Here is a 23,562-nt window from a genome sequence, read left to right as displayed (position 1 = left end):
CACTGTACTGTCCCTGTTGATTTTTTAGAAAACACTCTTCTATGCATTCAAGCTCCAAACTAACTGAAAGGCCCATGTATTTCGTCACACACATTACAAATAATAACTTGAAACTTGTGTCATCCAGAGAATTCGTCCCAAGTGGATACGCTTTGCGAAACTCACGGGCTACAATGCGTAAATTATCATATGCGCCGTAAAGTAAATAGTTATACATATAATTATTGAATATTTGATAATCAGTGAATGAGGCGTTTTGATTTCTCCTGCAAGTAATGTCTGCCTCTATGAGTATTACAGCTGAAGGGCTTAAATTACGCAATTTGCCATAGGTGATCTATAAAAATTCGGTCTATTAAAAAAACGGACAAGTTTGCACTCGGTTGTGCAAAGCTTAGGCACAGCGAAACTTGGTTTAACTGAACCAGGCATGCATTTAGGAAGGTATTCTCGAGCGATAATTTTCGGAGGTACCTTCCGTTTTGCGACATTTCGCGTGAGTAGCGCTGGACGCGTCTGAACCTACGAGCTACAGCGTTCCTGGCATGCCACAAACGCAGGCAGGGTTGGCACAGTGCCAAGAACGCTGTTGCTTGCCGACGCCGAACGCATTGGAGGCTAGCCGCCAGATATCAATCGGCCAGCTTTTTTTTTTCTCCTGGCTCAGCGCGCCGCGGAGAGCAGAGCGGCGGGGGAGGTCGGGAAGGGAGGGAGCTGGCGAGGAGAAGACCGCGTAGGCATGCACGCGGTCTCTCCCTACTCCTTCTGGTTGCCATGGCTACGGCGCTGAAGTTTCTTGATACGAACCACACATTACGGCTGGCTTAAACACCTTCGCTGTTAAAAAAAAGCAACATTGCAGTGCATGTTTTGAGGGTACCGCTATTACTGATAAGGAACACAAGACAGACACAATACGACGGACGAAGCCCTGACTTTCAATTGACCTATTTTATTCCAGGAAGCAAAAGAACAAAAATAGGAAAGAGATCAAACATGATTATTAGCGTGCACTGCGATAGCGGCGAATCGAAAAGAAAAACTGCACGTTTTCGTTGTAGTCAAAGATCTAAAAGAGCCAATTCACAGGCCAGAAGGTTTATGGGTGAGTGGCACACACATTTAGACAAATTTTTCTTATATAGAAAGCTTCCACTATTTCTCTCGCTATTTGTTCTTGGTGGCGAAATAGTCTAAGTGGGAAGCCTGTCATCTATAAGCCAGTCATCGATAAACCTTTTGGACTGCGAATTAACTCAATTAAGTTTTTGATGACAACGAAAACGTGAGGTTGTGTTATTTCCTTTTGATTCGGCTATTGCAGTGCATGCTCAACTAACCATCTTTGTTCTTATTGTTCTTGCTCAATTGCTTCTTGTTATAGGGACTCGTGCGGTTAGCAAGTGACATATAAAAAGGCTATTAAATAAAATCGGTCAGTTGAAAGTCGGGGCTTCGTCCGTCATATTGTGTTTTTCTTGTGCTCTGTGTCAGTTACTGTGCTACCCTTAACAACAAGAACCACTAGCAACTCGCCCAGTTTACTATTAAAATTAATGTAGTGTCTGCTTGCACGCGCTCAAGCACACTCTACATGAACTACTCAAACCAATTTCATTAGATATATGATTTGCATATATTATCCTAGCATTTTCACTAAACACAAGGCACTAACTGTGCTACTATTGTTTGCGCAATTAGAAATTTTCGAAACTTTTGTTACTTCAACTTCAGAGCAGCGATATAACTTCTCTTTTAATCAACGCTATAATCAATAGTGGAAATCAAACGACAGGTGAACTGTGCCATCTATTTTGATACGTCGTATCAGGCAATGAAGCAACATTGCCTTACAGCATGCCGTTTTATTGTCTAGTTGCCGCTATTCATTAAGACATACTTGCCTGAAGATTCTTCACTAATGGCCTTGGGTCCATTGCCCACGTCTTGGAGTAAACATCAAACTGAAAAAAGAAAACAGAGAAGCCAAATGTTTAGTTTTTTTCTTCGCAAGTGCATCACGCAGCTTCGGTTACAAGCAGAATTGAAAATGGTTCATCATCATCATCATCAGCCTATATTTTTATGTCCACTGCAGGACGGAAGGCCTCTCCCTGCGATCTCCAATTACGCCTGTCTTGCGCTAGCCTATTCCAACTTGCGCCTGCAAATTTCCTAACTTCATCTTCCCATCTGGTTTTCTGCTGACCTCGACTGCGCTTCCCTTCTCTTGGTATCCATTCTGTAACCCAAATGGTCCACCGGTTATCCATCCTACGCATTACATGGTCTGCCCAGCTCCATTTCTTGCGCTTAATGTCCACTAGAACATCGGCTATCCCCGTTTGTTCTCTGATGCACATCGGAGATCAAATTGAAAATGGTTATAGTGCCCAAATTCTAAGAAAGACTCAAAGAACATTGACTGCAGCACTAGATAGTGTAACTACAAATGCGAAAATAAGTACTTGCATCTCTGAAAAAAAATTACACCATCTTCCCGTAGGGAAACCCTGAGTAGTATGCGAAGCAGCCATGGCGTCGACTCAAGGTAGTTTTATCAGCTGTATAAACTTGGACATGCAGCAGCACCAGCAACGCGCAGAACTGTTGTCGACACCGTCGGCGTTTTGCCCGCGTTCTCACCGAACGCGCGCGGCGTTGGTGACTGTTGCCGGTGCCTCTGGGGCACCTACTGTCGCGCCTTTAACCTAAGCTGCTTCGCATTATCGCGCGCGGAGCCGCAGGTGTTGCCATTCGTTGCGCAATCCGGAGAGGAGAGGAGCGTCGGAGAAGAGAAGAGGAATGCCGAGAGGAGAGGAGATGAGACAAGGAGAGGAGGGGGAGGAGGATGCGCATGCGCAGTAGGGGTGCGGACGCCGCACGGCGGATGGATGGATTCAGGGAGTGACATAGCCCCGACCATAAGATGCTTCGCATCTAAAAGAATGTGAAAACATTGTTTCACATGTCTCTGGGCTATGTACTTTATAACTGAACCGCTCAACCTGAGGCGGTGTTTCCTTGCAACTCCACATGCTTCTTTCACCATTTTGAGTAGTCTTATGTCATTCTGTGTGTTGGGCGCAGCCAGCTCAAAATAGATTGATTTTAAAAAACATATTCGACAGATTTTCATTTTAGTCATGTTCAAGCAAACAGATCCACGGCAACGAATGACCTCGCCTTTTTGACCAGAGCAAAAGAACACTATTCAGGAACTATTGAGGAACTTCTTCCCAAATGATTCGACACTATGCTTCTAATCCACGAAGGTTGATTTAGTACATTTCTTCACCAAAGGTGGTTGGTAGGGTGGGGGGTGGAGGGTAATAATCCAATGTGCTGCCATTCTATAAAACTTGTGCTTTTTCCCTGTTTGGGCCCGCTGCAGCAATGGTGCGCAGAAGCTAGATATCATGAACCGTCAGTCTAGAGGAGTGGAAAAACAGTGTTCCAGTAGTGGATGCAGGACATTTCTTTATGTAGTGCGTCTGATTGAATTTATTTATTTATTTATTGTACTCTGAAGGAACATTGTAGAGAGGAGGGGCACTGAAGGAACACTTACAAATTTCCATCGAGAGCACTTTACACAAAACGAGAAATCACAAAAAAGCAATAAAAATGCAAAAAAATACAAGAGAATAGCATATGTCATAAGGTACTTGACTAACAAAGTTGTTGACATACAAGTCTGCGCAACGCACGCATACATACACAAAAGAATGAAAGTGCGAAATCAAAGAAACAGGTTAAAAATAGCGTATAAAACAACAAAAAACAACAAAAGGACCTGTTCAGCGCTTCGCGGTATCTATCAGGGTTAATTATACGAGCGGTTGAGGCGGGCAGGTGATTCCTGCTACGGCAAGCTTTGGGTATAAAAAGAAAAAAAAACAGATAAAAGATTGGTAACATTGCTACGTGCTACGTGGTATGATGTTTCCTCGAGGAATATGAACTTTGTAATGGTGCCCAAGGGGGGGGGGGGGGGGATCAAGACGACATGGAAGACGCAGGCTGCATCCAGCGGTATTTAAGCACGCAATTGTAATAACAGATCTTTTGGAAAGGGCAGAGGTGAGACGCATGGCAAGGAAAGGGATTGGTAGCTGCACTGGACGTTCGATGAGTTGGTGCGTATGAAATGTACAGACCGATATTGAACAGCGTCGAGCTTGGTTGTAAGTGTTACCTGGGCAGGGTCTCATACGGATGAAGCGTATTCTAGTACAGGACTGACGTAAATGGCATATAAATGTTTCTTTAATGACGATGGTGCACAGCAAAGCTTAGTTTTAAGAAACCGAGCATACGACTGGATTTGGAAGGTACATAGTCAAGCTGATCAGACCATGACAAAGAGTTAGGAATATGTACTCCCAGATACTTATAAGACCGAATAGATTCGAGCGGTATTGTGTGTACACGATTAGTAAGGAAAATGCGTGTGGTTGCGGTAAACTCTCATTGTTTTACATTTAGAATGTTCAATTGCATTTTCCAGAGGTCGCATCGATGCGTAATATTATTAAGACCTGTTTGAATGAATGCGATGTCAGCATCACGGTTGACAACGTTGGGGTAGGCAACGCAATCCTAAGCAAAAATACAAATAGATGAATTTGTATTATTACGTAAATCATTGATAAGAATTATAGGCATCTTCGGCTGGTCCTTTCGAAGTGCTCTAGACCGCTCTCGTGAGCAGCATTGTCTTCGACTGGTGAAAAGAGCGCGCGCCTTGCGTTCGGCTGGTTCTTTTCGACCACTGTTCTCCCGCGTCGAGCGCTCTAGGGCGCTCCAAGTGACGGTCGTCGGAGCAGTCGTCGACAAATGGCTCGCCAGGCCCACGAACAAGACATATGGCTATCTTATTTTACAGCGTAAGCTGTTGTGGGCTCATTCAAATAGCCGTTTCGGTTCGCGTCGTTGTTCGCCGTGGCCGCCGCCGCCGCGGCCGCCGCCGCTGCGTCACCGCTATCGCCCGAAATGCGAACTCCATCACGACTACCAACGTCGATGACCATGAGCAACCGTCGTGCATATGGAAGCTGCACTACGCTGCACACGCTAGCACAACGCGAAAGACGAAGCACGTAACTGACACACTAATACAACGCGCAAGACAAAGCACGTAACTGAATCGTCACCGAGTCAAATCAGCGCGTACAGCGCGTCGTAATTGCAGCCTCCGCGATCAACTTCAGAAACATTTTCAGAGCTAATTGCGGAGGCCACGCTCCGCTGTGCTGAGTACGGTGAACGCCACCTAGGTGGCGTTGGTAGTGCTTCTTGATGCCAGCGTCCCTTCGAATGCTGGCATCGAGGCGTCTTAGTGCTGAGACCACCGAAGCGTTCACTGTCGGTGCGCGTTAGTGTCATAATGCAGTACTTCTCTTTTCTGCTCGTAGGCGGCGGCACCGCCCCGAGCAAGAGCGCGGGTACACGGAGGAGTGTTAAGCCCAGACCACACGTACGCTTGCGGACGCGCGTAAGCTCGCGTCTACGCGCCTTGCGGTTGCCGCGCCTAGCGAGGAATGGCGGTTTGCATCCACAAATACGCGCGACAGCGCGCGCCACTGGCTTCACTTGTTTACACCTTGGCAGACGCCACTTCGTATCAAAATGCTTCAAAATGCTTCGATATCTATAAACGTAATTGTTATCTTTTTGGAGCTGTTAGATCAGCACGAAAAGTGAAGAAGAAGCACTTTCTTGCATGATATAATTCTGCTTAACTGAGAGTTGAATGTACCGCGCCGTCGCTGCGTAGCCAGGCGCGCCGACGCGAGGCAGCGAGGCAGCCCAGGCGCGCGATAACTGAGAGGAGCTGATCACCGAGATCGCGCCGCGTTTCGACGCGTACGAGCCGTGACGCACCGTCTGCGCATGCGTGGGCGTGCGGACGCGAGCTTGCGCGCGTTTGTAAGCGTACGTGTGGTCTGGGCTTTAGATATATAAGGCGCGTCTGTGTAGCTCTCTGCAAATGCGTTTGTGAAAAAGCACCCGCTCTCCGCCGGGATCGAGCACAGGTCCGCTGCGTGGGAGTCAGATACTCTACCTATGAGCCACGCAAGCGCTTGCTATCCGGTGGCGGAAAGATCCCCTAAAACACTCCCAAGCGCGCAGGGGCAGACGACCCGAGCCTCCGCCAGTACGGTGGCACCATCTAGTTAATGTGCCTGCAAACGCAGCGCACCCGACATGTAAGTTGCAGTTGTAAGGCTTGATCGGGCTCATCAGACTGCTGTGCAGAGAGCATTACAAGCCGCAGCTCGCCGTCGACGCCGGGTGGGCAGTTCACATCGTTCTCGTCAAAACGAGGCGAACAGACTGCCGCGAAGACACTGTTGTGCTTGGTGCCCAAATTGGAGCTACTCTTAAGCCGCTCCACTCAGCTTACGCTGTGACTGTGGTGCGTGTGCTGCGCATGGCCTGTGACTTTTTCGTCTTTGCCGCACCATAAGATTCATTTGGGTTAGTCCTTAACAAAGTTGGAAGTGTAGTCTGAAAAAATGAATTTAGTTGTTTGGAGAGCCTTAGGACAGGTGTAGCAGCTGTTTTAAAGATCGACCAGCACTCGGCGCTTCGTGATTTGTGCGCAGAGTGATACCGGCTTGATGTTTTGGTCAGGTAATCTCTTCGAGCATATAGAGTACCAGGGTACGTTGAAGTCGCTTTATACGGTTCTTAAAGGTATGTATAGTGTTGAATACCTTTTGCTTTGAACAGCTTCCAGAGGGCTTCAATGGTTTTATCTAAGAAATCTAAAAGGAATTCGTCCCGAACACACTTTCATAGCTTCAAGATTGGCTTTGCTGTAGTCCCTTACGCGTTTCGCACGCTTTCGTGTACTAGTCGTGGGAAGGGATATTGTAAAATGTAGTATATCATGGTCACACAAGCCGGGGGTGTGTTTTATAGATGAGGTGAAATATGGAGGTGATTTCATAGAATACGAAAAGGCATTTGATTCAGTAGAGATACCAGCAGTCATAGAGGCATTGCGTAATCAAGGAGTACAGGAGGCATACGTGAATATCTTGGAAAAAATCTACAAGAATTCCACAACAACAGTTGGTTGGTTCTCTTGGTTCTCAACAAGAAAAGTAGAAAGTTACCTATCAAGAAAGGGGTCAGGCAAAGAGACACAATCTCTTCAATGCTATTCACTGCATGCTTACAAGAAGTATTCAATCTCTTAGACTGGGAAGGCTTAGGAGTGAGGATCAACGGCGAATATTTCAGCAACCTTCGGTGTACAGATGACACTGTCCTATTCAGCAATAATGGGAACCTATTACAACAAATAATTGAGCACCTTAATCGAGAATGTGTAAGTGTGGGGATGAAGATTAATATGCAGAAGACAAAGATAACATTCAATAGCCTGGCAAAGGAACCAGCATTCAGGATCGCCAGTCAGCCTCTAGAGTCTGTAAAGGAGTACGTTTATCTAGGTCAATTACTCACAGTGGACCCTGATCACAAGAAGGAAATTTACAGAAGAATAAAACTCGGTTGGAGTGCATACGGCAGGCATTGCCAAATCCTGACTGGGAGCTTACCACCGTCGTTGAAAAGAAAAGTGTACAATCATTGCACTCTACCGGTGCTAACATATGGGACAGAAACCTGGCGGTTAACAAAGAATCTCGAGTACAAGTTAAGGACCGCACAAAGAGCGATGGAACAAAAAATGCTAGGGCTAACGTTAACAGACAAGAGAGCGGTGTGGATCAGAGAGCAAACGGGGATAGCCGATATTCCAATTGATATTACGAGAAAAAAATGGAGCTGGGCAGGCCATGTAGTGCGTAGGATGGATAACCGGTACATCATTACTGTCGAAGAATGGATACTAAAAGAAGGGAAACGCAGTCGAGGATGACAGAAAACTAGGTGTGGTGATGAAGCTAGGATATTTGCAGGCGCAAGTTGGAATCAGCTAGCGCAAGATAGGGGTAATTGGAGATATCAGGGAGAGGCCTTCGTCCTGGAGTTGACATAAATATAGGCTGCTGCTGCTGAAGATAATGAAGGTGGTGTCAGTACCAAATCAAGTAGTTGCGCTGTGGTGGGTGTTACACGTGTCGGTTGAGAAACAAGTTGACACAGATGGAAATCTAAACAAATGCTTAAGAAACTGATAGCGTCTGCAAACGATGGGTCTGGAAATGGGCACGGTTCTGACTATTGTATGTGTGCAAAATTGAAATCGCTGATGAAAAAAATGCACTTCAGGCAACCGCACAGTAATTTCATTCAAAGATTCATGTAGCGCTCAGAAAAACCGCTAGCGAAACTTGGTGAGAATATAGCTTTTTATTGTAAAAATAAATCGTTCGGACTAGTGATAGTGGAAATCAAACTCCATTCGAAGTTCTCATTCGCTGCAATTAGAACTTCACCGCCCATCTTAACCATATGATCACATCGGTAAACAACAAACGTTTCGTTGCATCAATACAATTCATTACTCTTCATTTTACTCGACAGCCGGGTTTCTGTTATTATAGCAATATTTGCTGCGGAATCACTTATTAGAACGTTCCGGCCTTTTTTTCTTCATGTAAAGGTTACGGATGTTAGTGTAGAGTGCAGATGCAAATAACGAGATGCCACTACACCTTTAAGTGTACAACCGACCAGAACACGTTGACCTGCGTGACGGGGAGTTGTTGTCTAAAGGGCGAGCAGATGAGGCAACGTTGCGCTGTCCTTAAGTGCAGAGGGATTGTCACTGAGACGCTCGTGCATACTATCATCAGTTGCATCGTACATATAGGATTTCTCACCTTCGGAAAGTTTGGTGTGGTTTAATCTAGTGCACACGTTTACTGATTTACTGAATATGCTCAACTTTGTGCGTGCAGTGTGCACCGATGCGCAATGCCCGCGTTGAATGCTATCTGTGAATAGCCACAACTGCAGTCTATCAGACGCAAGGGCGATAGATTTTGCTTCTGATTGCTCCTGGTTTTCTGATCGGTTATCTGCAATAGAGAAGAACCGCAGGTTGTCGTCGGGAGTGAGCATCACCAAGCCTTATGCACAAACTTGTTATTTAATTTGGCATTGTGATTACACTTTCGCACGTGTCGCCAACATCTTGCTCAAATTCCCCGAAAGTGGCAGTGTGCTTTTTCACTGCCTGTAGGCGGTCTAATCTCCGCTACGGCGGTGGATACTGGAGCGTGTGCAAGTTTAAGTTCATCCATTGCTTTCGATATGCTCTTTTGGTTTGCCTCAATTAGAATGCAACGTGCATACTTCCTCCGTAGGCCGCACAACGCAAAAACAAGGCTCAAAAACGATCAAGCAAGACACAGGGGCATGGAAGCACAGCAATGTATCTAACGGACCATCATTGTCGACAGTTTCTTTCAAGCATTTATGTTTTAGTGATGGGTAATAAGCGACTAAATATTTCAAGGAACAAGCATCTTTCACGCAAGCTAACGCCCAACGTCTTACTTTTGCGCACTTTAAAAAAGCAGTTCACTGCTCTCAAACCACCTCACTTGGTGGAACTTCTATTTTAGCGAAAGCAACCAATACGAAGACAGCTTAATATGCTAAATAAGAACTTCTTGCGTTTTGTTAGTGAATCCGGGTACTCTAAGGTTGCATGCCTGACAGTTCAATTTTAGCGTTACGTGTGTCCGCCACAGCACTACATATCCTTTTTTGTGGAATACGTAGTGCAAACTCAGTTTTAGCACCCCTTAGTTACGCAACTTCACACGTCTAAGCAACCAGATCCTCACTTGTCTTTTTTTTTTTAGCCGCATGGGTCATATTATTCGTGTATAAATACGCGCTGGCCTACTTCGTAACGAAAATAAAAAGCTCTTACCTCATTGATGCAGCGGTGGCCGTGGCGACTGAGGAACTCCTTTAACGTCTTTCCGGTGTCATTCTCCTGAAGCCAGCGCAGCGCATCCTGCATAACGATGATGCTGATGAATTTGGTGTTTTGCGGCGCAAGGGACAAAGTGTGGTAAAAGAGCGCCAGAGCGACGACGAAACTAGCGAAAAAAGACTGGGAGTGAATTTACGGACAGATAAAAAATATTCAGAAGTGATAGTGACACCACTAAAAAATGTCCTGTTTTTATGTGCACCAAAAATTCATCTGCATCTAACGTATTCATTCGAATATAGGTCAACCTTTTTTAAGCATGAAATGATTTTAGCTCCCGTTGTCAGCGACCTTCAAGTGACCTTGAACCAAAGTCAGAGCCGTTATCCGGGCACTCAAACGATAACATCCGGGCTCTCAAACGAGATCATCCAGGCACTCAAACGAGAACATCTGTGCAGCGTTGCAAGAAGAGAACGAGATCATCCGGGCAACCTGTCAGAAGTTAGGAAAATGCGGTCTCTGGCCCCCAACCCTTTGTACAGGACCGCATTACACACGCTAGATACTTCCCAAACAAGTTACAAAAAATATTGCTTTTGATTTCTTCCTAATGTTTGTTCACAATATAACTGAAGATGTAACTTTTAGTACGCTCAAGCTTTTATTTGTCATTTCCAATAGCGAAACAAGCAGACACAGGGGACCTAAGGCCGCACATTTGCAGTCGACCACTTCGATGCGACAAGAAGAAAAAGTGGTGACAGACGCTGAGCGCGCTGCACTGTTGGAAGAAGAAAAGCTGTTGTAGGCGGCGGCACCACAGGCAGCAGTCATTTCATGCTTACACCTACGCTCGATTACGGGAGAGCCAGCATTTATTTCGGAAATGTTATCCAGTATCCAGTATCCCATAGACTTATATTCATGCCTAAAGAGTCTCGACTAATATTCGTGAAAAAAGCTAGCAGAAGTACCCAGCAAACAGAGTTCCTCCATTGCGCCCACCGCATCTGTTAGTGGAGAATATTAATATCGGCTTTAAGAAAGGATGCATGTCCAAACACTCGACGGCTGCAAGGACGACATCGTTTGGAGTGCTGAAGACAAAACATCTGACGAAGATGGCTTCTCTGGCAGATGTGACGAGTAGACAGCTTATGCCATCGACTTGCCAGACTTAATAGCCGAGCTTACGGCAATAACTTACGGCAATGCCTTACGACAAAGCCTTATAACTGTATATTGCTCCACATTACAACATCAGTATGGAACCATCTAAACGTGCGCCAAGAGCATGTTGATAAGCAAGAGTAATATCTTGATGCCCAGCGTTCATAGGTAAGCAATAACACTGTATTGAGCCAGAGGTTTGAAAAGTCAATGAAAAGTGCCTTTATAATATTTTCCGTAGAAATAAGCCTAATTAGGTAGTCACGCAAGACATAACGTCACAAAACACAGCGTGTATCAAGCGGGCACTAATACTGAAAAGCATATCCGCTGTTGTCCTCGGGAAAACAACGTTCTTTTTTTTTTGTTCTGATACGTCCGCTTTGGTAAGAGGCCCCTCCTATATTCTAGCAGAGGGAGCAAGATGTGCCTGTGCTACTTCAGTAAAGGTACGTATATTGAGGATAATTTTGTGATTCAGCGCTTATGCAACTTACGAGGTAGATGTCACGGATGCAGGAAGATCTAACTAGCCCTCCACAGCGCACGTGCAAAAAGATTAAGTGGTGTTGAAACAAAAGTGTGAACTTCATGAGAGATGGTAAATGTTTAAAGACCACAATTACCTCAGTGTCCATGCTCTTGAACTTCTCGGCCTCTGGGTGTCTGCTAATCGCCGCCGCCATTTTCTGGGTAATAAATAGGAGCAAGACATAAAAGCTTGGATTAATCTGACGCGCAGGTGTCATGCAAAAGTCTACAGGTCTGGCAGCTTGTGAAACGAAAATTTCCGAACGCTCGGTAAACATTGATATCCTACCTAGCACAGAAATTCATCATTTGAAAATGTGTAGTGCATAGGCTATAGTCTGTAAAACATGGTATAGTCACTGTTCAGAACTGTCCCTCTTGTCGTCAAACAAGACGGGGCGTAAAAAAAGGACCGCAAGTTCTTAGTGAGTTCTGGGCTGCCTGCTTCCGTAAAGTAAGGCCTCATGTATAATCCGTATTTGCTAATCACTGCAGAAGAAATGAATGACAAATTATAGCACACTATGGCCCAAACTAGGCCAGAGTACTCAGCAGGTCTGACGCACTCTGCCCTAGTTTGAGAAAGTTTACGCGAAATCGAGATCTCATTCAGTCACGAAGCTCAACACATTCGGCAGCCCTGGGATGAACAGGGCTGCCAAAGAGCAGAAGTCTAACATACCATAAAAATATCAATGAAAGAATGAGTTGGTCTATCAATCAAATGTTTATTATATTCTTATATTACTTAAAAAGTAATACACAAGACACACTGTACGGAGAAGACAAATGTGACAGACAAAACAACCTGAGGTATAGAAACCAATGGTAAAAAACAGGAAGAGGTAGGCGTAAGAGCCAAATATTCATACATGATTATCTACACATTTACAAAGCAGAGCAAATGAACCCGGAAGTATGTCTATACAGACATAATGCTTATTACATGTCTTTTGAAGTCGAGTCATAGGACAGTGACTACTGCAACAAGGCCGCGCCGAAAACACGGATTGCAGCCTGGTATACTTTTGTGGCACGAAAAATAGTACACGATCAAGAAGCTTTGGGCAATGTATAGTGCAATGAACCACCTTATGGAGGAAAAAAACGGGCTGATTTGGGTTGATTGTAGATGTGAAAGTTGAGGTATACTTGAGAGGGCGGAACTATGGTTGCCAGAACCGTAAAAGCAGTGATTGGAAATTGTTATCAATTTAGTCTGGATGAGTTCAGTGAGGTCCGAATTAGACTTGCAGATTCCACCTCAAACTACAGAGGCGTACTCCAGTAGTGGAAGGCATACAGCAGAATACAATTTCAGAAAAGCAGCAGTTGAGCGGAAGTCATGCGATGTACGAGAAACAATACCAAGAACGCAAAGAGTGCGCTGTCTCGCGTATTTAGCATGGGGAGCGAAGCATGATGTTTTCTCAATGTACACACCGAATCTTTTGATTTCATCGACCCTGGGCAATGGAGCATCCCGAAGGTTATATAAAATTGCACATGGTGTGTTTTCCGCGTATAGCTTAATACCATAGTTTCGGAAGATTTAATAGTAACTTATTGCCTCTGCACCAGTTAGTGAAAAAAATGCATTTTCGGAGGTCAATGCAGTCGAGAACACTTCTGACACTCTCAGATAGCTTGGAGTCATCAGCATATAGAAGGAATGAAGAGTGCTGAATTAACAATGAAAGGTCATTCACAAAAAGTCAGAAGAGAACCTCATACCTAACAGAGTTGTGCCCATTAATGCTAAAAAAGAACGATCTATTGCTTCATTAATTATATCTAGGACAGTGATGAATGACTGTATGTCAGTTGCGTGAGCTTTGTAATGAGGAACTCATGGCAAAATACATGATAAATATTACTTAGGTCAAAATAAACAACACCTAATTGGCCCCTACTATGCATCACAGTGGAAGCACGCGTCATAAACGTCACCAAGTTCGTTGTTGTGGAGCGCCTTGATACAAAGCCGTGCTATTTATTTATTAAAATGTCCTCAGCACCAACAGAAAGCAAGGAATGGAGTATAGAGTCAAACACTTTAGACGCAGCGCAGAGGACAGATATGGGCCAGTAGTTAGTAACCGTACTTATAGCACCTGATTTATGTACGGGCACCGACATTTGATGCCTTCGAAGCAGTAGGGAACGTACTAGACTTCAGTGAAATATTGAAGATGCGTGTGAGAACAAGGACATATATGCTCCTTTACGTCTCACTACTACTACTACTACTACTACTACTACTACTACTACTACTACTACTACTACTAATAATAATAATTAATAATAATATGAAGACCAATACTCATCATTAACATCATCATCATTAAAATGGCCAAACTGAGCAAGTTGATCAGCTTACATTATTAAAGTAGATTACATTATTGCGAAAAGCGCGAACGGTCAAGGAAGAGTGTGGAACACACGATTACCGCTTACGAACAGCTAGCTAAAAAATTCAGCTGCTCGTCTTGTGTCCAGTCACACGTCCTTGTCCGTTCCCGCTATTTTCAATAATGAATCATCATCTTCGTCGTCACCCTCACCCTACTTTTAGAACAACTCCAGGATGAAGGATTCTCCTAGATATCTCTAATTAGCTGGCTTGCGCTAGCCTGTTCCAAGTTATGCTGGCAGATTTTCCAATTTCATCGCAACACCTAATTTAATCCATCCAACAATAGAGTAGCCCGATTATTGTGCTTATATAGGCGTCAATTATTATATTTTAATTATTATAGCTACGTTAAATATTATTACAATAACAAAACTATGTCGTTAGGATGAAGAGAGTTGTGTAAAATATTTCTTGACTTGGTTCTTGAATACACGTTCTGTGGGTGATGATTTAATGGTATGTGGAATAGAATTCCACAGTTTGATTCCCGCAAATGTGGTATTTAACTCACCATAGTTTGTGCGCATTTTAGGTAAAAGGCGGTTATCAAGTTCAGAGAACCTAGTAACGTTAGTATTTACAAAAGTTTCAATGACAAAGCCATCTATATGTGCAATATTACGAAATAACTTATATATCACGATTGTTAACTTAAACTGAAAGAGCTGATGAAGAGGATGAATGTTTAAACTGCAATAGAGTGGCGTTGCATTGGATAGGAAATGGCTGAAAGTCATGAGACGAAGCGCCTGATGTTGCAGGCGTTGAAGTTGTCTGAGGTGTGCGAAGGAAGTGTTACCCCAGGCTGATATGCAGTAAGATAAATGGCTGTGAATGTGTGCATGATAAAGGGAATGGATAATGCGCGGCTGTAAATATGAGCGGGTTTTGATTATGGAGCGTATTCCAAAAGAAATCTTACGGAAAAGCGACAGCGCATGAAGACTGAATTTCAGGTGCCTGTCTAAAACTACGCCTAGAAACTTTGTGCTATCAGATGTTATATTAGGTTGTTGTCGAGACACACAGATATAGGTTTGGAAATTATGGTCGGGAAGGAATGAAAACCATAAAAACCATTTTTAGCGCATTGATGCACAACATGTTCTTTCGACACCAGGAAGTTATGTTATACAGATCAACGTTAACATTTCGCTGTAGCTCGTCGACATTATTAGCGCAAGTAAAAATAGTCGTGTCGTCTGCATATATACATAGGTAGTGGTCAGAACGTTAGGTAGGTTGTTAATCCATAATAGTAGAAACAGTAGCGGGCCTAGGATCGAGCCCTGAGGAACGCCTTGATATATGTTCTTAGCAGATGAGAGTTTGCCGTCAATCTGAACAACTTGAGTACGATTGGTTAGGTAGCTAGAAATGAACTGAAGTGGCGGGCTAGTTATGCCGTAAGATTCAAGTTTATGCATAAGAATTTGGGAATTATTGGTGTCAAAAGCTTTTGTTAAATCTATAAATACACTTCCAACCAGCAAGCCATGGTCGATTGCCTTCTTGATTTTATCGGTGATTGTAATAATAATAACTGACGTAGCGATAATACTAGATGGTATATTTTCCCCATTTTTCTTGTATTGTAAACTTGCATTGTTTGTTTATTACACAAGTTTTCTTTGCCATTTTTTGTCTTACTAAACAGCCTTATATTCTTGTTCTCCTCTATTCTTATATTCTTGTTTTCCTCTATTCCTTATTTTTTCAAATAGTTTGTAAAATCACCGTAACCAATGCTTGATCTATATCTCGTTTTTTTCATTTTGTTCATGTATGGGAGTCCCCCTGACAGTTTCTAACTTTGGGACTCCCTGCGTATGTACTAATTATGTATGCACTTCTCTGTAAAACTGACATTGTTGATGTATAAACTTGAACTTGATTGTGAAATAAACAGCATAAAATGTACCTCTCACCTGCAGTGCGCAAGGCACCTCGGCGCTCCACACGTCACCAGCAGAGGTCATGAGAGATCCGAAGTCAGACAGCACTACGTCTGTCCATTCTGCGCATATACAGGGTGTGTGTAAGCAGGAGGTGCGATGAAAAAGATGGCGACGCGGGACTGCCCGGTTAGAAGCGTGTAAGCTGCGAAGGAACGTACAGTGGGCCTTCCACCGGCGCACCATCACATAGCTACGCGAATATACTGGCTCTTTACACGAGATGGCGTCCTGCGCTAGCGTAGGCTACTAAGCTCGCGGCTTCCAATAGAAAATTAAAATTACAGACTCCGTGTCAATGATTGTGCTAAGCAGCAACAAACACTGCAATGCATCCTTTCGCATGACCTGACAACCTCAGTCATATGACCAAACTCATGCTTAGAGAAACATGTTCCGTGCATACACGCAATCCTGGGCGCACAAGCTAACGTGCAAAAGCGTGGGAGTCATCACGCATATAGGCGGAGGCATGGAATGGCACTCATGTAATGGTAGCGCGTTGATGTGTTATGGTGGTTACAACATAGTGCCAAGTGCCGAATAGTGTTTTCGCAAGGCGAAGCCACTTTGTCCTGGTGGATGTACTGCTTTGTGAAGTTCTGGAAGAAATTGCATGAAGTGCATTTTCTTTTTTTTATCTCGCTCCGTCTATGATTTGTAGAGAATGCGTCACTTTAACATCAGAGGGCATATTTCACAAGTATGTTGTGGAGAGAAACAGCTTTTCATGCGGTTGAAAATTGAATAAAAAACACTTTAATTTCTGACAAAGTGAAAAATTTACCGCGGCTGAACTCGGTTAAACCAAGTTTGTCGAGCGATAGCACGGTTTTGCTTGCTTTGGGAAAAGACAGACGCTGCTTGGCGCCGTCAGCAACTACCGCATTCTACAATTGCACCACAAGACAACACACATACGCTGCTCGGCGCGGCTGCAGCAGCGAGCGAATTGACCTTCATGCTGCGTCTCTCTTCAACGCGAACTAAGCGTCGAAAGCACAGCGCATACGAAGCGACCAGCACTGGCCGCACTTTGTCCACATCGCAGACCGCTTTGAAGATATGGGCGCCCACGCGGCGTAAGCAGCAGCCGCCGGTAGTGGCAGGCTAAGTTCCAGTTTAACCTTGACTGAGGTTGAAGGTCAGACTTACGGAACCAGGCATTTTCGGGGTTTCTACCTGGAGTAGTACTGCTATCGCTCTAAAAGGAGGTAGTCCAGTTATACAAAAATTGCTAAATCCCTCATGCTTACCTTGACGCTTAGCTAACATCCTCAAAACGTTCACTTGGTGCATAAAAGGCGTACAGATGCGTGCCTACCTCGGCGAAGCTTGGCAAGCATTGTGAACGCCAGGCTGTTGGCCATGATAGAAAACGTGTTGGTTGCCCCGTGGACTTGCACACACTGCGAGAAGCGGCGAAAAATTGAAATTTTGTCGATCACAGCGCTGCGGTAATTGGTTTGGAGGATAGAAAGAGAAACAAAAACAAATGGAGGGAGGTTAACGAGAAAGAGTGCCCTTTTCTACTCTGCACAGGAGAAAATAAAATTAAAACGGCTCTAATTCTGTCACCTGATCGTTAGAGGCGCTGTTTCCTTGTGGATTCAGTTAATGGCCATGCTCAAGAAAAGACCCCTGATCGGCTTTCACTGTCCAACTGGTGAGACAAGATATTTTCGTATGTGTAATATTTGCAGGCGTGAGTTGGAATCAGCTAGCGCAAGGCAGGATGCACTTGGATGAAAATATAAATTTTAACTTTTCTTTAAGGAATTGCCTTTTACCTGAGGCGTCCGAGACTCGAGATAACAATCAGTATAAATTCTAGCGCAAAGAAACCACAATATCGCGAATGCAGCGCTGATGATAACGTTTGGTGCGCATAATGTGATACATGTATTGTGATACGTGTACTGCGATACGTGCGACATAGATTAGGCAGGGAAGAAATTGATTTCAATTGTGACAACGAAAATATCAACACTTGCCCTTGAAATGACTATGAGTGACTTGCAGACCTCCTCAAAGATTTTGCGCGAGTCGTCTCCTTTTTGGACCGGAAGTTTCATGTCATAATACTTCTTGTAGCCTTCTTTCACAATATTTTCGCAGTTCCATAGATCCTGTTTGGGTAGATGGAAGAAGTAGTCAGATCGGTAAACTTGCACGACACTGCGACCACAGTAATAATGAACATCCTGCAGAATGAACATCGTGAACAGGTCAAATTCACAAAAGAGCCACTTGAGGGCGCTTGCATGTCTACTATTTCTACTGCAGGCATGGGTGAAAATGGCGTTATTGAAAGGGAACACGCGTATAAATCTCTACGTCGCAATGAACTTCGCATGGACAAGTTCTTAACTTGAGTTGATTTGCCGATAACGAGCAAGGCAAAAAAAGTAAGAATAAATGTCAAGCATATTCCATACTCGGCACACATCCAGTATACCCGTATGTTGACCGTAAAAAGCGATTATAGGCTTTGCGAAGCTTTTTGTCCCGTTACGATAAAGGCAGCGGAATGCAGAGAGAACGAGTGATCCCAAAGCCCATAAAAAGCTTGTTTCTAATCAGGATCAATATTACGTGAGCACAGAACGCAACTGTATTTAATGATTCATTACGACATATTCTGGGTAGCCCCTTTACAAAGCGCTTAGTCTCCTTGGCGGCATGTATATTATCATTCCTTGACCGAAGCTGATTCGCGAGTAAGAAATTCTTCTGCATTCTCTGGCGCTGTGCTATATGCAATTTTTATATTTTGAACTACAAGATATTCTATGCAAGCATCATCATCTTTAGGAGAAGTATTTTGACCTTTAATAAGAAACAAATTATATATGAGGAAAAGGCAAAATATTCAGGTCGATAAAAAGAGGCTGTGTGTGCGAGTCAAAGGGAATATGGGTCATAACTTGAACAGTTATTTCTGTAGTAATTCAAACTCTCGTTAGGTTTGTTGTAACTGTGCTCTACATTAAATGGTAACTCACAAAAATAATTTCTGCGGAAAACGTTTCAGCCTCATAGGCGGTGACCTCCCAGTCCTAGGCTTCATAATGTACATATATTAGTACAGATGGGCTCGATGCGCGGGTTTGAAAATATATTTTTATAACCGTGGACGCCGAAACATTTTACGAAACCTAAATACTACAATAGATGACCAATATGAGAAGACACAAGAAGAGCTATTTAATAAGGTATGAAAGTCAGGTTTTCGGAACAAAGACGTGACCGACACATTTGTTGTCAGGGAGTTGGCTTTATTGCAGGAGCGTAAGTGTACGGAAAAGGCGCTAATTCCAATCAAATGAACAGGAAGACCAGAATCTAAGAAATATAAGGTACTGTCGACCGCAAAAATATACATTTTTACATATACATAAACGACGAAAGACTGCTTCACCAGGACACATTTCAAAAAAAAAGTCAATGACCTACAATTATAACCTAGAAAGACCCCCATATACCATGTGTGAATCAGACCGAACAACGTAGGTCTTATAACCGTATCTAGCCCAGTTTCTTTTCTTTCTAGTTATTTCTTTTAACAGCTTCGCTAATGTTAGCTGGACACCCTATATAAACGTGTGGTATATACCTGCCTGATTAAACTCATTGCTGCGGGTATCACAACGAGCTCGGTAATATATCTGAAAGTTCACTCTGAGGTTGTGATAATCAAACTTCCTAATAATCACTGACACGAACCAATGTATAGCTTTGCAGTGGGAGCGTTCAGATGGCTGCGTTGACAGTTTTTGGGAAAACTTATCTCCTGCTTCCAAATCTTGCCTCGCGCATGTAATGATGGTGCGGACGGAGACTGCACGGAACATACCGATGTCGACCATTGATACGGAAGTATTCTATGTAACACTTGCGCTTTGGTAGGTGGGCGCGGTCATATTTAAAATTAGCATTGTAATGTCTCCATACAAAGTCTCACATAGAGCTGCACACTTACCGACACCAATTTCCTTAAGCTGAAGAACTTGGGCACGGCAAATCGCAGCTTCGCCCGCTCGCACATGAGGCGATTGACGTCCTCGTCCTCCATGCAGCCACCGCGCATGGCGTACGCCAGCCCCTTGCGGAAGGCTCCGTCTCCCCGCATGTTGAAAATGTCCTGCGTGAAGAAGAAGCCAGTCAATTAACATAGTTCCCGATTGCAGGCATATCTGGTACGACTGCTGGCTGGAGAAAAAAAAATTAAGACAGAACACTAGGGATGGCTCATGGAATGCCCAAAGCTGTTACAGGGGAACTTCGGAGGTTCCTAAGACGTTTCGGCCAAGTGATGTGCTTGGAAATGTCACATCAAGCGCTGGTCTGAACGTACAATACTAGAAATATTCCACTCGTCGCCTTCACACAGCACTGCGGCAGATAAGTAGGTCGCAGATGTAAATCTGAAATTCGCATCATGAACGAGCTGCCAGATATCGCTGCCGAAAATGGTAGCTCTCAGGGCGGCTCAGTTTTACATCGGCAACCTAGAATACGGAACTCGTGCAAGGTTGCGCCGAGATGATGCAAACACTTGCTGACAGCTCGCGATGTGTAGGCTATAACTCACGTTCGATGCCGGGAAGAAGACATTCCCCAGGGCTGTGACGAAGAAGCGATCGTGGTAAGGATTGTGAAGCCTCTTCGCCCGATCATTGGTGTCTTCCTGCGAGAAATTCGCCCATGTAATGAGCATGAAAATGATCGTAATATTTAAAGCTGGAAACAAGCCGCGGAGGCTATGGCGCTGCGCTGCTGAGCAAGAAGACGCAGGTTCGATACCCGCATGTGGCGCCCGCATTCCGATGGGAGATGATAACATGGTACGGCATGACAGCGTTGTAACGTACGAAAGCCGTGTAACTTACAACCCGGTGTGCTGGTAAACTCCACATCGACGGGAATGAAAGTGCCACATTTACGGCAGTGACCACTACCAGCACCCAGCGTAATACAACATGTTGGTTTGACATGTAGGTTCTGCATAGCAGTGCATAAAGGTCGTTGATTATAGGATTTTTATGTTTGTGTATTGATTTTAAAGTTTTCACTACACTTAAGGAGTCTGTGAATATAATGGCTTTTGTGAGATTTGTTTTTCTAATATGTTTCACAGCCGCCATCACTGCATAAGCTTCTGCAGTGAAGATGCTGGTTTCCGGGTGCAGTACGTCGGATTCTGAAAATGACGGACCAGTAGCTGCATATGATACGCCGGAGTGTGACTTCGATGCGTCTGTGTAGAATTGTGGACAAGAATACTTCCACTGGAGTTCAAGGAACTGCATACGAATGTGTACTTCTGAAGCGTGTTTCGTGATTTCCTCAAATGATAAGTCACACACTATCTCCTGCCACAGCCATGGCGAAAGCGGCTTTGCTGGAGCCATTATTTCATGTGTAGGGAGCGGAATACCCATGTCCTCACTCAGTTTCCTTACGCGCAGTGCAAAGGGCTGTCTCACTGAAGGTCGGTTTTGAAAAAGTATACTAGACGTTGTATCGTTTATCGTTGAATAGCATGGATGTTCACAGTTGGAACTTACTTTCAGAAAGTATAAGAAACTAGAGTATGTCCTCTGCAGTTCAAGAGACCACACATCTGATTCTACATACAGGCTCTTATGGGACTTGTTCTGAAGGCACCGGTCGCGAGGCGGATACCTAGATGGTGCACAGGATCTAGCATCTTCAGAGCGCTGGGTGAAGCGGATTGGTAGACTATAGCACCGTAGTCTAACCGCGACCATATAAGGCTTTTGTGCAGAGTCATGAGGCACTTCCTGTCACTACCCCACGTTGCGTGCGACAGGATTTTAAGGATATTTAGCGTTCTTAGGCATTTACCTTTAATGTGCTTTATGTGAGAAATAAAGGTAGGCTTTGAATCTAGTATGACGCCTAAGAATTTGTGTTCTGCATTCACAGGAACGCGTTCTCCATGCAGTTCAATAATGGGCTCTGAGACCAAGCATCTCTTTCGTGTAAACAGGACACAGGAGCTCTTTTGGGGATTGAGCTTAAATCCATTCTCATTAGCCCACTTGGACAGTTTGTTCAGGCCTAGCTGAACTTGTCGCTCACAGATGGACAGGTTACATGACTTGAATCCTATCTGCACGTCATCAACATATGCGCAATAAAATAAACTTCGCGGAATACAGGAGCGCAATGAATTGCGCACCCTGAGGCACTCCAGTTTCCTGGACAAATTGCCTAGACAAAATGTTTCCAATTCTAACACGGAATGTCCGGTTAGAAAGGTAGCTTTCAATTAAGCTAAACATGTTTCCACGGATTCCCATTTCGGAAAGGTCTCTTAATATTCCGTAACGCCAGGTAGTATCGTATGCTTTTTCCATATCGAGGAATACCGATAGAAAGAATTGTTTATGAATGAAGGCATCACGAATAATGCCGTCAATGCGTACGAGATGGTCAGTCGTCGACCGGCCTTCCCTAAAGCCACACTGGCACGCATCAAGCAGTTTGTTCGATTCCAGAAAATGTAGAAGACGGCGATTAACCATCTTTTCGAAAAGCTTACAAAGGCAACTCGTAAGCGCTATTGGGCGGTAGCTTGTTACAGAGGAGGGATCTTTACCCTGCTTCAGAACTGGAATAACAACAGCTTCTTTCCATGCAGCTGGAAGGTACCCGGCAGTAAAAATTTTATTAAAAAGTACTAGGAGCGTCCTTAATGTGTCTGTGTGGAGGTTTTTAATCATGTCATACATGATTCTGTCGGCCCCCGGGGCAGAGCTTTTACACATGTTCAAAGAAGCTTTTAACTCAGCGATACTAAAAGGAAGGTTATAAGCGTTGTTCTTTGTGCACTTGCGGTCGAGTGCCTTGCGTTCAGCTATCTGTTTGTGCTTAAGAAATGATTCGGAGTACTGGGTCGAGCGCGACACACGCTCAAAGTGTTCACCGAGAGCATTCGCCTGGTCCTCCAAGCCGTTCCCTTGTTCATTGACAAGCGGTAATGGGTGGGTTTCCTGCCCCTTTAGCCTTCTAAGGCCATTCCATACTTTAGACTCTTGTGTGTAAGATGTTATGCCAGACAGAAACCTCTCCCAGCTAGCCCTCTTTGCCCGTCGCCGCGTCCGTCTTCCCTGTGATTTTGCCAGTTTAAATTCTATGAGATTTTCCGCAGTCGGGGAGCGACGGAGTACACCCCACGCTCTGTTCTGTTTCTTTCGTGCCAGTCTGCACTCCTCATTCCACCAGGGGACCTGTCTTTTACCTGAGAGACCTTTTGTTTGTGGAATGAATTTTTCCGCTGCGTCGATTATAAAACCGGTAAAATACGCTACTGCGTCTTCAATATTAAAATTGTTCATAAAATCTTCTGATAAGTATGTTGATTCTTTAAAACTTTTCCAATCAGCCGACGGTATTTTCCAACGGGGGGCGTGGGGTGGACTATCATGTTCTTGTATTAAGTTGAGCATTACAGGAAAGTGGTCGCTCCCAAATGGGTTCTTGACAACATTCCAGTCTATGTAAGGAAGGAGGCTCGCAGTGCCAATCGCTAAATCTATAGAAGAATATGAATTATTGTGGATATTGTAATACGTGGGCTCTTTTTT

General features: G+C 44.2%; 1 protein-coding gene across 3 annotated transcripts in view; it reads right to left on the bottom strand.

The window, feature by feature from the left end:
• LOC119445284 (putative phosphoenolpyruvate synthase) overlaps positions 1–23,562 on the bottom strand; it is a 155,887-nt gene that overhangs the window by 25,683 nt on the left and 106,642 nt on the right. For all 3 annotated transcript variants that reach the window (XM_037709597.2, XM_049663190.1, XM_037709598.2), the window contains 8 exons: positions 20,541–20,636; positions 19,929–20,090; positions 17,941–18,075; positions 17,271–17,355; positions 15,920–16,008; positions 11,671–11,733; positions 9,866–9,952; positions 1,905–1,964 (listed from right to left, as the gene is read on the bottom strand). In XM_037709597.2, the coding sequence (XP_037565525.1) occupies positions 1,905–1,964; positions 9,866–9,952; positions 11,671–11,733; positions 15,920–16,008; positions 17,271–17,355; positions 17,941–18,075; positions 19,929–20,090; positions 20,541–20,636 (777 nt within the window). The remainder of the gene's footprint in view (positions 1–1,904; positions 1,965–9,865; positions 9,953–11,670; positions 11,734–15,919; positions 16,009–17,270; positions 17,356–17,940; positions 18,076–19,928; positions 20,091–20,540; positions 20,637–23,562) is intronic.

This window comes from Dermacentor silvarum, chromosome 3 (genome assembly GCF_013339745.2).
Source record: "Dermacentor silvarum isolate Dsil-2018 chromosome 3, BIME_Dsil_1.4, whole genome shotgun sequence".
Taxonomy (NCBI): domain Eukaryota; kingdom Metazoa; phylum Arthropoda; class Arachnida; order Ixodida; family Ixodidae; genus Dermacentor; species Dermacentor silvarum.
Note: the sequence above shows the minus strand (reverse complement) of the source record. Positions and strands in the feature narration are given on the sequence as shown.